The 14,510-nt window shown below is 42.6% G+C and overlaps 1 protein-coding gene across 1 annotated transcript in view; it reads left to right on the top strand.

Annotated features, from left to right (window-relative positions):
- LOC126538848 (AP-4 complex accessory subunit Tepsin-like) overlaps positions 1 to 13,340 on the top strand; it is a 57,246-nt gene extending 43,906 nt beyond the window's left edge. The window contains exons 8-10 of the mRNA XM_050185574.3: positions 3,632 to 3,838; positions 8,865 to 9,009; positions 13,091 to 13,340. Coding sequence (XP_050041531.2) covers positions 3,632 to 3,838; positions 8,865 to 9,009; positions 13,091 to 13,340 — 602 coding nt within the window. The remainder of the gene's footprint in view (positions 1 to 3,631; positions 3,839 to 8,864; positions 9,010 to 13,090) is intronic.
- The last annotated feature ends 1,170 nt before the right edge of the window (positions 13,341 to 14,510 follow it).

Genomic DNA, 14,510 nt, shown 5'->3' with positions numbered 1-14,510 from the left:
AAATTGATGTGCGTGAGAGAAATTCTAAGATTTCCTTTTTTTTCTGTAATCTATTTTTTGGGGCATGCAAGTATGTGTGTGTTAAATGTAGTTGCTCAGTTATGCCGATATTTTCATAAAATATTTTATGTTTTAGTAATAGCCAAAGAGAATCTTGTGAGATTTTTGGGGTTCCCATAGTGAACACTTCTTCACTGGGTAACAAACTCTCATATAATCACTGATCAGTGCATTCTGTCAATAATAATTTATGTGGTTGGAACTAGGAGGTCGACAAAGAAACTTTACGGGAACCCAAGGATATGCAGTGAGCGATTGAACATGAAATGATAGGCGTAACATCAAGAGGTAGGAAGACAGCAGTACGAATTAGACAGCAAACACAGGCAGCTGATATTCTAGTTGCGTTTAAAGGGGCCCTGAAACACTTTTTAAACATAGTAAAAAAAAGAAAACAATGTCAATCTGTTAACGAGATTCTTGTGGACATGGGAGCCAAATATCATTACACTGCATGTAGCAGGGAATTTACAATCTCATCTCAAAAGCAACGAAAAGTTTCTTGCTCTTGCATCTGCAGTGCCGTCATCGAAAGCAGTTGGTTCACCAATGTATTGGCTGATTTTGTGATTGTGAGAACATTCTCAAGAATGCATAAGTGCTAATTTTGAGTTAGATAAATGGAAAATATATGAGACTGCAATCTCAAAAAGACAAAGATATTTTCATCCTTGCGCTGCGCGTAGCTGTATCTACCGCACGCGGCCTCCTAGACGACAGTGATGCATTGCATAACATAATTCACCACGGCTGCCCCAATGAGCCCTTTCATTGCCACGACACGAAAAAGTTTTGAACCATGAGGTTCGTGGGACAACATAATTTAATATTGAGTCCATTTTATGATTAGTTAGAGAAGTGTTTCAGGGCCGCTGTAAGAGAAAGAAAACTGGCTTTGGGCAAGCCATATAACCCTTTAAGGTGCTTCGTGTATAGTTGTACATGTCAAGATGGTGCGTCAAGACGAGAAGCACTGATTAAGTAATGATAATTAAAATGGTCACACACATGTTGAAGCACTTGTGATTGAACCTTTGCTGCAAGTTTGAATAGCATGTGTAAGGTGTCTTAGTAAAACAAGTTGGACGTAGAGGGCTATGGGTTTGCTGTCAGTGTCGATATGTCATCGTGTAGCAGGGCCACTCCTTTCATTGTTTTTCACAATGTTTTCCATTCAGGATGTATCCCAACTAGCTGGATTGGAGTCTGCCAAGTATCCTAGACATGAAATGACTGGCATTCTCATATCTGATGTTCCTGTAAAATGTTCTCACATGGAGCCCACATTGTGTAAAGTTGACAAAATGCACTGAAGGGCCGAAAATTTTTTATCTGTTCTGCAGCTGTATGCCTTTCCTGCGTATGAAGGCAGAGAAAATGTTGTGGAATTAAATTTCTATGGACACAATTAATCGGCACATAAAAGAGATGTGTAGGACAGATAAGCGAAGTCTGCTGGAGCGACAGAATGGCATGCCAAGAGAAGGGAAACACGGTATTGTATGCCGAGAATGAGGTTGTGTGATGAAACAGAAGAAAATTTGCAGGCATAGCATGAAGCAATCTGATGCATGATGGGTGTAAACAGGGATTACCAAAAGAGGCCTTCATGCTGATGCGGTTGTAAAATAGTCTGCTGCTGCTCCCGACAATTATGAACCTTCCTTAACCCTTTAAGGATGAAAAAAAAAGAAAAGAAGAAAATACTTGCAAAAAGAATGGAATTTCGTTTTGCACACAAACCATTCTGTTGATAACACAAAGCAAGACCAAGTTAAAGGTTTGTCAAGGAAAGCCAAAATTTATTAGAAATATTTTTTTTTTACTTTAACAATAGTAGACTTCACTGCACACAGGTTGGTTCTACTGCTTATTTTCTTACTTACACGCTTCAACACAACAAACTGTATCACAAGATTGCTCTCACTCAAAGAAGTTCAGCTCAATCTCTGAATCACTACCCTTACTTTTTTTTGAACAGGACTTGAAGCATACACTCTTCCCACAATGTTCAAGCAGACAGCTGGCAACAAAATAACAAAAAAAGAAGTATTTGTTCACAACTTCAGTCTTCAACAGGCACATTGCATAATCTGGTGTGATTTACAATAACCACAGAGCAGAAAATGAGTACAAATCGTCTTGAGGGCTACATGAGAAGCAAAACAGCACTGGACAAGTTGGGCTCATTGGTTGACCTTTTTCCAAGTGCACGCATGACTAGCCCAGCTTGTTTTCTGTCCAGGAATGGTTAAGCATGGTTTAGTTTAAAAAACAAAGCATACACAGCTGTTTTGAACAGCTTCTGGTTCATCCAGAAGTTTATTGGCACACGAATATGCTCAACAATATGCCCAACCCACCTGCACAACGTTTGGCTTATCTGCAATGTAAAATGGTCTCTTTAATATTTTGCTTTAGTCTTACATTTTTGCCCACTCGATTCCTACAGTGTGGTTTCGTAAGTATGAGCATGCTGGCTTGATTATGGCCTCCTTTCATCTAGTGTTACATGAATAGAGGCCTTTGGATTGTCATATTTGGTGATCGAAACAAATGCAACTATTTCACAGTCAGCTGGTTTTAGATACCGAACTGTATACTGAATATTTCCTTTTGTCTTGAAAAGAAAAAGAACACATAGCTTAAACAATGCAAATACGTTAAGGTCCACCAAGGAAGCAGAATAATTTTAAAATAAAGTTGATGCACGAATTCTTGAACTGAAGCATGAACATGCAGTGAGAAAGTGGCAGAATAGGACACCGCAATGCACTAACAAAATCACAGGTTATGTAACGATAAAGCATGCTTAATTAGATAACTGTGCAAAACATAAAGAAAAAAAAAACATTATTTACTGATCTGTATGTCAGCTCAGAAACCTGATGAAGGCAACAGACAGTGAAGCAAAAGAAAGTGTAGGGAAAACTAGCTGCCCTTCTTAAGTTGAAATATAGAAATAATAAGGAAAAGGAAAATGAAAGTGGACAGAAAACAGAACTTGTTGCCAGTGGGTTTGGCTTTGCCTGGTGTATGTTTTGGACATATGCTGAAGAATCTGAGGAGGCCGAAAATAATCCTGAATCATCCACTATGGCACTTATCATAATCTAATGCATAGTTTTGGTACAACAAACCCCATAATTTATATTTAATTCCCTCTTCAGGGAAAAAGCACTTTTGTTTAACCTCCTAATTTAATTAAATAACTTGAAGCACTTGTCAGCTTACTTCACTCGAGTAGCTTTACAAGTTTAAGCTGAAACTTGGCATCGAAGCTTAGTGGCAGTTAGATCAGTTGCCTTATTATCAGTAAGTGGTTCTAAATGTGGCATAACTGTAATCACGAAGTGTTGCGATATCACATTTTGTGAAAGGGCATGTTGTAAATGCCCGGTTTGACTGTACCGGAGTGAATGTCTGTTTTTTGGGATCCTTTTTTGATTCTGATTGTACTGATCGATTGAGTAAAAAACTACAGTAGAAAAGATATCACTTTGATCGCCGTGCCAAACGGCAGGGCAGTGTAGGAGGTGCATTCTAACAAGATGTACTACCACTTCTGCAGAGACGTTGGCTGAACAAGTGACTGACGGGATTGCGAGGGTCGTGGACAAGATTGCAGGGAAGCCGGCTGACAAGGCTGCGAGTGACCTACTTACCGAAGGCCTGCCCAAGTTTCAGCCAGTGACAGTTCAGTCCCCGGCTTCGACATCCGGAAAAACTACTAGCATTCCACAGCAGGCTGTGAAAATTACAGCAAAACCACAGAAAGGTAAATGTGTATTGGAAAGCAGGAACTTACGAATCAAATTGTGCTCCCATGATCTGTTCCATTGGCACAGTAGTTGTGGCATTCTGTTTTAGCGAGGAAGGTGCAGTTCCATCCATGGGATTGAATCTTGAACTATGGAGTCAGGTGTGCCGACTTGCCCATATTGTGCACAATGCCTTGGGCGCATGCAACCTAGGTCCTGGTGATGCTCTGCACCTAACTTTCTACGGTGATTGCTTATACAGCTTATCTCCTCTCCTTTTCACGCCTTTGTAGCGTCCTCTCTCCCATTTCTTTCTCCATCAGTTGTTATTGCTAAACGTGCACATTTCCATTCATACACGGTAGCAAAAAAAAAAGCAAAAGAAAAGTGTGTAAGAACAAATGGTGCCCATTGGTCAGTCAGACTTCGGTAAGATTGTAACACGTGGCAGCGATCACATGACATGTGTATCATCAGTGCATGTCAGCTCGTTACCTGCAGCAGGTAGAAAGCATAATGGGCCCATTGCTGTGCCAAGAGCTTGCAATATTGTTAGCATTGGAAAAAGGGCACCACACTGTGCGATTGTCATTAGGGGCAGTACTGTAAGGATAGAGGTACTGTTTCGAGGGGTAGTACTAGAGGTCAGTGCCACCTACGTGCTGCGCCACAAAGCTTGAATCAGCTGGACATTAACCTTATCAGGCGAGTTGGCATTACTGTCTGTCTCGCTCCATGTTTTGGCCACAGCGACCACATTCTGATGGGGTTTGAATGTGAAAGTGGTCATGTATTTGTCTAGACTAAGAGCTCCACACTGCAACAACTCTCTTATCTCCTACGTTCATTTAGGACGTGAAATCTGATCAGTCAATCAATCACTCAATCAATCAGTCGGGTTTGAATGTCGAAGTTCATTAGCGGTACAATAAAACAGGAGGAGGGCCTGAGTTCCAAGACTGTCAGAGGAACCTCCTATGAACAACAAAAAAGTAATACCCTGGACGAGTGTTGATGTTCTGCATCTTGGTAAGATATACTTAGTATAGTTTGAGTGCACCAACCCTTTATTGATGGCACATATAAATACTTGAAAAAAAAAATGTTTATTTTCTGTCTAAATGCGCAAACACAATGAGAGTAGACACAATCATTGAAAGCAAAAAAATAAATATTTTGTGGGAACTTTTTCAGCAATAGGGGGGAAACTCCAGGCAGAAAACTGGAAGTGGGCTTCACCGCAAGTCACCTATGGAGTCGTTTTGAATTGGTAGAGACAGCTCTCGTCATTTGTGAACCATAACTGTACATTTCATTTGATTTACATGACGTGCGTGCCGCCACTGTAGCCGGATATGGAGATCTTGCATCAGTCGGTCTCCTCTGACATGTGCTTCAAAAACAAAAAACAAGCACGACTCATGTCGAGCTTTCTCTACCTTGTACTTTTTTTGAGATGTAAACCAACAAATGACGGGTGCTGCCCGAGTCTGCTATCGTGTCAGCCGGGGCGGTCTGATCATGGTGCGCTCATTGGTTTGTTTGCATAAAAAGTGAAGTGACACGCTTGCCTTGGCTGCATTGAGGACAAGGGGCTCCGCGGCGCATGCAATGTGTGGCACTGGTCGTTGGTTGCCAGAAATATGTGAGGAAAAGAAGGCTGCACCTAGAATATTTTCGAGCCACATTAAACTAATTATTAGGCAGGAAGTCTGGAACAATGCAACAACATATCCCAAACAAAGATAGAAACAAATTGGAAGGGGAAGTAGCATTAAATTATGTGTGAAAAATAAAATCCAGATTATTTCAAGACAATGATGAGGTAGTTTTTGAGGAAAATAAAGGAACGTGAACAAGTACCAGACGGAAAAGGAGCTTGTGTTGAGAAATTTTAACTGGAAAAAAAACAAAAAACAAAACCTGTAGTGCACTGCCACAAGGTTAGATATATGAGGTTCCCATTAGACCGATTAATGAACTAAACCAAGAAATAAAGAAGCTCTGTTGAAAACAGTGAAAAAGAATAAACTTACAGGGTGGGTGAATATCAGACAGTTGGCAATAAAGTACAATGGAACCCCGGTTATACGTCCCCCGGTTTTGCGACGACCCGGGTTTTACGATGGATTAGCACAGTCCCGGCGAAGTCCCCATAGAAGCAATGCATTAAAAACCCCGGTTATACGACGCAATTTTACGCCTGACTCGCATTATACGACGACCCTCGCGAAGCACAGGACGGAACGATGAACGAAAGAGTAGTGCTGCGGGTTTCTTTCCTTGCTCCTTCTCTGCGCATGCGGAGCGCTTGACACTGCTCGGCTGGTTCGCTCTGGCACAGCTTGCTTCCCTGTCTCATCTTATCGTTCGTTTCTCTCTCCCCCACCAGCAGCCGCCCGCGACGTGCGCTGTGCTGAAATAGCGCCTTTTCTTCTCCACAATAACTCTCTCCCTCTCTTCTCGGCGGTGTCGCCTCTCATTGTGTTAGGGAAGCGTTTCTCTCCTTCCAGTTTCCCAGCAGCAGATCACCGACAAGGCAGCGCAGAGAGGCCTAGGTTTATCACACATGTTCTTCGTCATAATCCTTGCGACCAGCGTTTAGCGGAGGTTTTGAGTTGTGTGGAGCAATGCGACGCACGATGTCCCCAAAGCAGGCAGTTCTGTCGCTCGGCGATAAGCTTAATATTATTGAGGAAGCGGAAAAGCGGCATGGAGCCATGAAAGCCAGCATTGCCCGGGACCTTAAGATATCCGAGTCTTTGCTTAAGACGATCCTCGCAAACAAAGCGGTGATATTGCAGAATGCCAACAAGTTTGGGTTCAAGCAGAAAGCGGCAAAAGAAGGACAGCATGAGAAGTTAGAAAAAGTTCTCGTCAAGTGGCTACATCAAGCACGGAGCTCTGCGATCAAAGTTGACGGCACCATTCTAAAAGAAAAGGCGGACCTTGTGGCATTGCGTCTGGGCATCAACTACTTTCAGACATCACACGGGTGGCCGGATCGCTTTAAAAAACGAAACAGGATTGTGGACAGCTGCTCCTGCGGAGAAAGCACTTCCGTGGGCATTTCGATGGTGAACGAGTGGATGGAGTCGCTGCCGAAGATGATTGCTGCATACAAGCCCCACTATGTTTTCAATGCCGATGAAAGCAGTATTTTTTACCATATGCAGCCCAGCAAACCCTTGCGTTTAAGGGTGACAGCTGTCATGGTGGCAAGTGTAGTAAACAGCGTGTGATGGCACTATTCTGTGCTAATGAGGATGGTTCCGAGAGACTGCTCGTGCTTGTTGTTGGAAAGTTTGCAAAGCCACAGTGCTTTAAGAACTTGAAGACGCTGCCATGTAGCTACAACTTCAACAAAAAGGCGTGGATGACGTCTTTGCTCTTCACCAATTTTTTGCAGCAGCTGGATAACAAAATGGGTGCTAAGGCGAGGAAAACATTGCTTTTCATGGACAACGCACCATGTCACCCACCCGATGCGTCCAGCCTGAGGAACATACAGGTAGTTTTTTTTCCACCTAACTGGACAAGCCGGCTGCAGTCGCTGAATGCCGGCATCATTAAGTGCGTCAAGCAAGGGTACCGGAAGCGGTTAGTGCAGCGTCGGCTGGCAGCTATGCAGCGCAGCTAGTCGGAAAAAAAGATCACTGTGCTCGACGCCATGCAATTTATTGCCAGTACGTGGAACGCAGTGTCGCGAAGCGCAATCGCTAACTCGTTCAAGCACTGTGGCTTCAAGTTTGAGACTGCCTCCTCTGCTGAGGATGCAACAACCTCGAGGCTGATGCAGGCTTCGCCAACGACGATCTCGAGAGTTTAAACCTCACCACAACCTTCGCCGAGTACGTGGAGGCTGACGACAATGCTGCGATCTGTGGCGAGGTGTCGTTAGATGACGCCATCAAGGCGGCTTTGCTTAATGCCGACACCGCTGCGACATCGGACGAGGACAATGACAATGCCACAGATGCCATGCCTGTGCCTACCACATTCGCCGGGGTGCTATGGCAAATAGTTGGCGGCATCCGGAACTTCCATCTATTCACGCACGCAGCAGAGAACCTCCTTTTGGACATTGCCCAACTCGAGCGAAAGTTCTTGGTTCACGGATCAAACAAGGTCCAAAAGAAACTTACTGACTTTTTTTAAAGTTCACGCCAGCTGGCAGGAATCGTGGTAGTGGGCAGTGGAGTGCCGCAAAGGTTCGTTTGAACAAAGCATGATTGGTACCTGTACTGCAGCATTAATTCTTATCGCATTTGCTTTTTTGGTAATTTGTGTTTTCAAGCCCTGCAGAGTATGTTCGTAGTTTACATTGAAGTTTTTCGTAAATACGTCGCGCGAAATAAGTAGTATTTTTATAGGCATCATTTATGTTCGGATTTTACGACGCCCGCAGCATGGTGGCGCAGCCTATCATCCCGTTTTAAAGGGGACGCTCATAGCACCCATCCATCCGTCTGTCTGTCTGTCTGTCCGTCTGTCTGTCCGTCCACTGTGCAGGTCTCTAAACCAAATATATCAAATATTCAAAAAAATCAAATGGTAGATATCCACATTCACTATACGATTTGATTCGGTAATATTCAAATATTTGCACACCCCTAGAAAATACTGTTTAAAATGTGTCACATACATTTTGAAGCACTTCTGGATAGAGTAGAATCTCGATGATGCGATCACGCCTAGTACGGCTGTCGGGATAGTGCAAATTTTTCAGAAGTCTCGGCCCAAGTCCATTTGCTAACGATGTGCTAAATTTCTAATGCTGCGAACCTCTTTTTGTGCCCTGGAGGATTATACATGCCCGACAGAGCCAGCGAGGAGGTTGGAATGTAGACAAAGACATATTCCAGCATGTAAGAAAGATGAAAAGAGGTACAGAGACAAAAGGACAACACAAAATGTAGAGCCTGTACCGGCGCTCTACCCTTTCAGCACATGACTTGTGCACTGATGAAATAATGGCCATAGTGTGCAGTGACGCAGCTGAACTTACGAGGTTTACTGATTACTTGGTGCCCTTTGCTGCAGCCCGTAAGAAAGGCCGTGCTGGAGGTGGCTGGGATGATGATGAAGATGAGGCTGACAATGGCAACGTGTCAGGGACAGTAAGCGACTCAGCAAGCCTTGGCGATTCCACCAGGACCAGTGATCTTCCATGTGAACCTCTTGCTGAGTAAGTGTGGCCACTTCAAAAAAGAGTAACAGCAACAGTAGTGCATTCTGCTAATCTTATTTTGTATATATTACTATGGTGTAATATTGGTAAAGAAGTCGAAACACTATCAGAAAAAATAGACGATTGAACTTTTGTTGGCCAAGCCTGCACCTCAGAAGGTAAGCAATGACTCAGTAGCAATGGCCATAAAAAGCACAGCAGTAGCAGTGGACAAATCAGAACTAAAGCAGCTCTCACTTAGCTGCTATTTATACGTGATGCAGAAATTTCCCAACTGCCCACATATAACATGGCAAACGTTCAGGAAGGAGCTGAAAGCACTAAAGCCCTAACCCGAGCTAATTGGCAGGGGTAGTTACCAGGGCCGGTATAAGAAAAATGGGGGCCCTTGGATAATGCGCATGCAGGCCGCCTTTCCCTATACTGACCTCCTGTCGCCTGCTAAGGTACTGGAAACATGCCATGTTTCATTTTAATTCCACCAAATTAAAAAGAACGAAGTGCGATCAACGGGATTATTATTATTGTTATTATTATAAGGAAAACAACAAAACTTTCCTGAAACACATGCTGTTGTAAACACCAACACATATGTTCACTTTGTGATTAATCTGCATTCTCTTTTCAGCAAAAGCTAGGCTTTAAGGAAAAGTTTAGTGTACTCAAGACGAACGAGGACGTAGAAAAGACAACACAGCTCAGATGTCGATCCTTCTGAAGCTAGGCTTTGTTTGCATCACCAAGTTTAATCCCGTGAGGAAACGCATGGTTGTGTACAAAACATTCTTTATTAAAATTCAAGCATCAGACTGCAGTAATCGTTATATACGTTACTCCACAAATATGCAACAGATATATACAATACTTAAGGCAATACAAACACCATAAAAATGCACTAGAATACAGATGAAAATTACCAACTGTAATTACAAAACATTATTTGAAAATATTTTCGTTAAAGGTAAGACAAGCAAGGATGACACCAAATAAACGTGGCACTATCAAAAACAAAAGAAATACAGTTCTTTATAAGCACGCTAAATATCACAAGAAGAACAAACAAGAGACGAACAACGCAGATTTGCATATCTTGAATTACACTGCTTAGCGTTTCATTGGCAACGTGGAGGCTGGGAGGCGACACAACGAACTTATTGGAACTATTCATGTTTAACATAAACAGTCCTCTTTTAAAATGGCATCTTTTGTGCCTTCGCTATGGCGAAATCAGATATAGTCTGTTCGAAGGATAGATCGCGGAGGAGGTCACTTTCAATGGACATGATAGCAGGTGAGTTCACCTTGTCGTCAAGGAGGCTCGAACGAAGGTGATTTTTTATCAGCGACAACTTGGAAAACGATCGTTCGGTCTCACCATTTGCCACGGGTATGCTTAAGCGCATTCGCAAAGCAATAGAAAGGTTTGGAAACACATCAATAAGCTTTCTTTCGCGCAGCAACTTAATTATTCCCAGCGTACTCGTGTCCTGCCACACAGAGTTGTGTAAAAAGTTCGTAAACTGAACGATTTCAGCGGAAAATGCTGGCTCCAAATCATTTTTGTAAGTTTTCACCAACTTCTCAGCCTGCTGTGCCAGAGAGGCCTTGCTCCCAACTTCTGTCAGAAATTTTAAGAATCCGAGCCTTTCGCAGAGTTCAGTGTAGGCAGCCTTTCGCACTCGCAAAGCGGAGCCTAGACTGTCAAGTACAACATTGTAGGTCTCTATGATAAACTTTTTTCTACCTCGCAGCGCACTATCGCGTCCAGGTGCTTACTCAAAACGATGTGTTTGCCCTCATCCTGATAACACTGATTGGTACTTGGCATGCATGCTCTCTCTTCAAAGGTATCAAAGAGAGGTCACAAAGAATTAACAAAGCCTTCTAGAGAGCTCAGCAGATCTACAGCAGTTGAAATGTCTAGGCCTGGTTTCTGAAGTGCTACGTTCGTTTTGTCAAAGCGCTCCAAGATTTCACTCCAGAAAATCGCCATGAATGCAGTCTCTAGTTTTATCATTTTCTTGAAGAGAGAGTGTGCTTCGTTCCTAGTGTCAAAACTTTCTTTCTCGTTCTTTGATATAGCTTCAAGGCAACACAAGACTGCATTGAAATTTTTCAGATTGGCCTTACATGATTCAGCGTGTCTTGACCACCTGGTCTCAGAGAGACTTTTCAAAACAAGCTGCTGGCCAGTTCCGCCCGTGCTGTCCAAAAGATACCTCCATCGCTTAGGTGAGGCAGCAAAGAACACATACAGTCTCTGAACTACAGTGGAAAATTTGACTGCCTCAAGGCAACTTACAACGTTACACGCGCCAACTAAGTTCAGTGAATGACCAGCACACGGGACGTAGACTGCTAATTCATTCAGGTGTTTGATTTGAGCTTGCAGTCCTTTGTATTTTCTTGACATATTACTCGCATTATCATAAGCTTGGCCCCTGCAATCATTCAAGTTTCGGTGATTACTACAATATGCGGCTTATAATCTAAGATTAGAGGTTAAAGTTGGTCGTTTTTGTTTGCTATACTACAGGCATTAAGGTTCAGTAGGTGTAGCACCTTATCGCTGGAAGCCTGACGCCTCTGACTGCCTGAACTGGACTGACGACGGGGCAGTTTGACCTTCGCACACGTGGCTTCTTCCCAAGCGTAAATTTCACTGCCCATTTTCAGCTTATCGTTTATCAGCATTATTTTGTTTCCATCTTCTTTTTTTTTTCGCATTTGGCACTAGCCCAGAGAAGCTTTTGCTTGCGGAGTGTCTCGCGTGAGTAATCGTTTAGAACCGATAAGCTTGTTCCTTTAAATTTGTAAGCATTTTTATTAATATCCTGTTTTTCATTGTTTAAGCTTTATTAGTCAATTACTTCTCTACAATAAAAAAAAAACACTATTTCTCTAAGTAAGAAAAGATGTCAAAATGAAAGGCAGGCGTGGCACTGCCTTGAAGTTTGCTCCGTGATGTTGGAATTTTGACAATGTCTGCTCAAGCCTAGCTTGCAGTTTATCAGTAAAATGTTGACTACATTGTGTTCTGTAAGAGCCAAAGACTGAACTTGACAAGTTTCAAGAATCCTTAATTAGCAATAATTGTTCATATGTAAAAATTTTTGAAATCCGTGATGTCACACTAACATACTGGGACTGAGATTTCAGCACAAATAAAAAAAAAATATGGCTCTTTGATCTTTATGTTATCTTCTAAAAATTCACCTGTTAATTTATATTAGATAACGTATATAGAGTTTTAATGGAAAGAATACCTTATTGGACTTAGCTAATTTAGTGTCCCTTTAATATGCCACAGCCTGTGACCACTTGAGGTTTGAAATGAACATATTTATGCAAACCTGATCCACACTAAAGAAAGCAAGTATTCTACCATCAATTACAGTCAAGATATGACATAAAGGCCTGCAGACTATACATTTGTAGATATAGTTACCTGCCTGATGCTTCATATTGTTACGGGGGTCCTATTTTTCAATGATGATGAGAAACTGTTGCCGCTCTTAATCACCATCATCCTATATTATGTCCACTGAAGGACAAAGGCCACTTCCAGAAATCTCCGCTTAACCCTGTCTGGTGCATGCTGATCCCATTTTATGCCTGCATATTTAATAATTTTCATCGCACCACCTGATTCTCTGCCATCCTTGACTGCACTTCCCTTCTCTTGGCATTCATTCTGTTAACTCTAATATTTAACACTTGTCATCTGCCCTATTCATTACATGGCCTGCTCAACTTAATTTCTTCTTAACTAGAATGTCGGCTCCCTGTGGTTGCTCTCTAATCTGTGCCAATTGTCTTTCTATCTCATGTCGCACCTATCAGTTTTCGTTCCATTGCTTGTTGTGAGAACGTTAGCTTCTCAAGCTTCTTTGTTAACTCCAAGTTTCTGCCCCATATGTTCGTACCATTAGAACACAATGATTAATCACTATTTGTTTCAAGGACGCGTTTCTATGTCCGCCGTATTATGCTTTTGGCATTGAAACTTGAACATCGTCATGTTGGCTCTGCACCTTTGACTAGGTTTGTTTAATTGCTGACATTGCTATCTTCTCAGGTTGTACGAGAAAGAGGCGCAGGCCGTGGATGCCTTCGTTGATCCGAGCCTAGGGTTTCCGCCTTTGCGACGAGAACTTGATGACGCTCGTGAGAGGTGCGCCACTCTCAACATGGACAGGGTTGCGCAGCTGCTTACTGCAAAGGTCTTTGCACCCCAAGAAAGCATGCAGATGGTGAGGCCCTTCTCTGTTGCAGTTACGACCAGCCCCCATGTTCTCAAATACTCCGTGCCTGATGTGCTGCCTTGATCTCCAAAGTAAAGAGCCACTGGCAATGCTTGCTTTGGTGTTCACTGCATCTCAAGAACGCTGCTTGGAGATTTCTGCAATAAGTTGCATGAAAAAAGCTATGCTGAGTAATGTTATTATATAGTTACTTGTCTGAGTATCATATTCATTATCTCCACCAAGTAGTGTTTTGAAAGAAAGGAACCATTTAAATGAACACAAAGGGCAAATAATCACTTAATCTGAATTGATAGTTTTTTCTTCTAGGAACCTCTCAATGTTTAAAAAGAATTTGTTAACCAGCTACTTGGTACATTGCTCTCAAGAACCGAGTTTGTGGAACATGTGCAGACAGAACATGTATAGAAACGTAAGCAATGCACATGGGCACTAGCTTCCAATTGTTTATGCCTGCACCATAATGTGAATATGTGTTTCTGGGTGGCTATCTTTACATGTGAATTGTCTTGATCACATGTTTGCATGTTTAAGGTTATTTTGACAGTTCCTAAGTAGCTGGAAGTTGGCACCCGTCTTTTTCGTTTGTCCTGTCCTTTTTTGTTGTTCATTAACTGATGTTCAAAACAAGTGCGGCCTACCCATCGCGATACAGAAATTTCTCTCAATTAGTACAGTTCACGCTGGCTCGCACCTCCATTGCCACCTAAAATAATGTATGCTGACGTCCTGCTTCAGCGTTGCCAACTAGTTCAGCAGCTTTGTGACTTTATTCTCAGAGCTGAAAAATTGAGCAGAAAGCGACCGAATGACTTGCAACAGTCGCTTTTCGAACAGAGCAACCGTTGTTTTTCAAATGACTTGGTCGCGCAGCCTCTGTGACTTGGCAGTTTGAGTGCCACCTAAAGGCTACCTTACTTCGGTCTGATATCCAGGTTTGTTTTGCATCTCTTGCTTGCCAGTAGAAGATGATGCTGTGGGCAGTATGCTTCTAATGATGCATCTGAGCTGCATGCTTCTGCAGATTGCAGGAGAGCCTCTTAGCAGTGGCCAGTAGTTTCCAGAAGTTCTTGAAGTGACAATGCAGCCATATGGCTGCCAAACTCGCTTATACTCGAACCAACCCATGAATCTGAGTGAGCACAGATGAGCAGAGCTTTGCTAAATCTGAGTCCGAGTGAGACCTAAGCAATAGATTTATTTTGTGAGTGAGTCTGAGGGAGTTCCATTTAT

The sequence above is a fragment of the Dermacentor andersoni genome, chromosome 8 (assembly GCF_023375885.2).
Source record: "Dermacentor andersoni chromosome 8, qqDerAnde1_hic_scaffold, whole genome shotgun sequence".
Classification (NCBI taxonomy): domain Eukaryota; kingdom Metazoa; phylum Arthropoda; class Arachnida; order Ixodida; family Ixodidae; genus Dermacentor; species Dermacentor andersoni.
The sequence above is the reverse complement of the archived record's forward strand: the minus strand, read 5'-3'. Positions and strand labels throughout refer to the sequence as shown.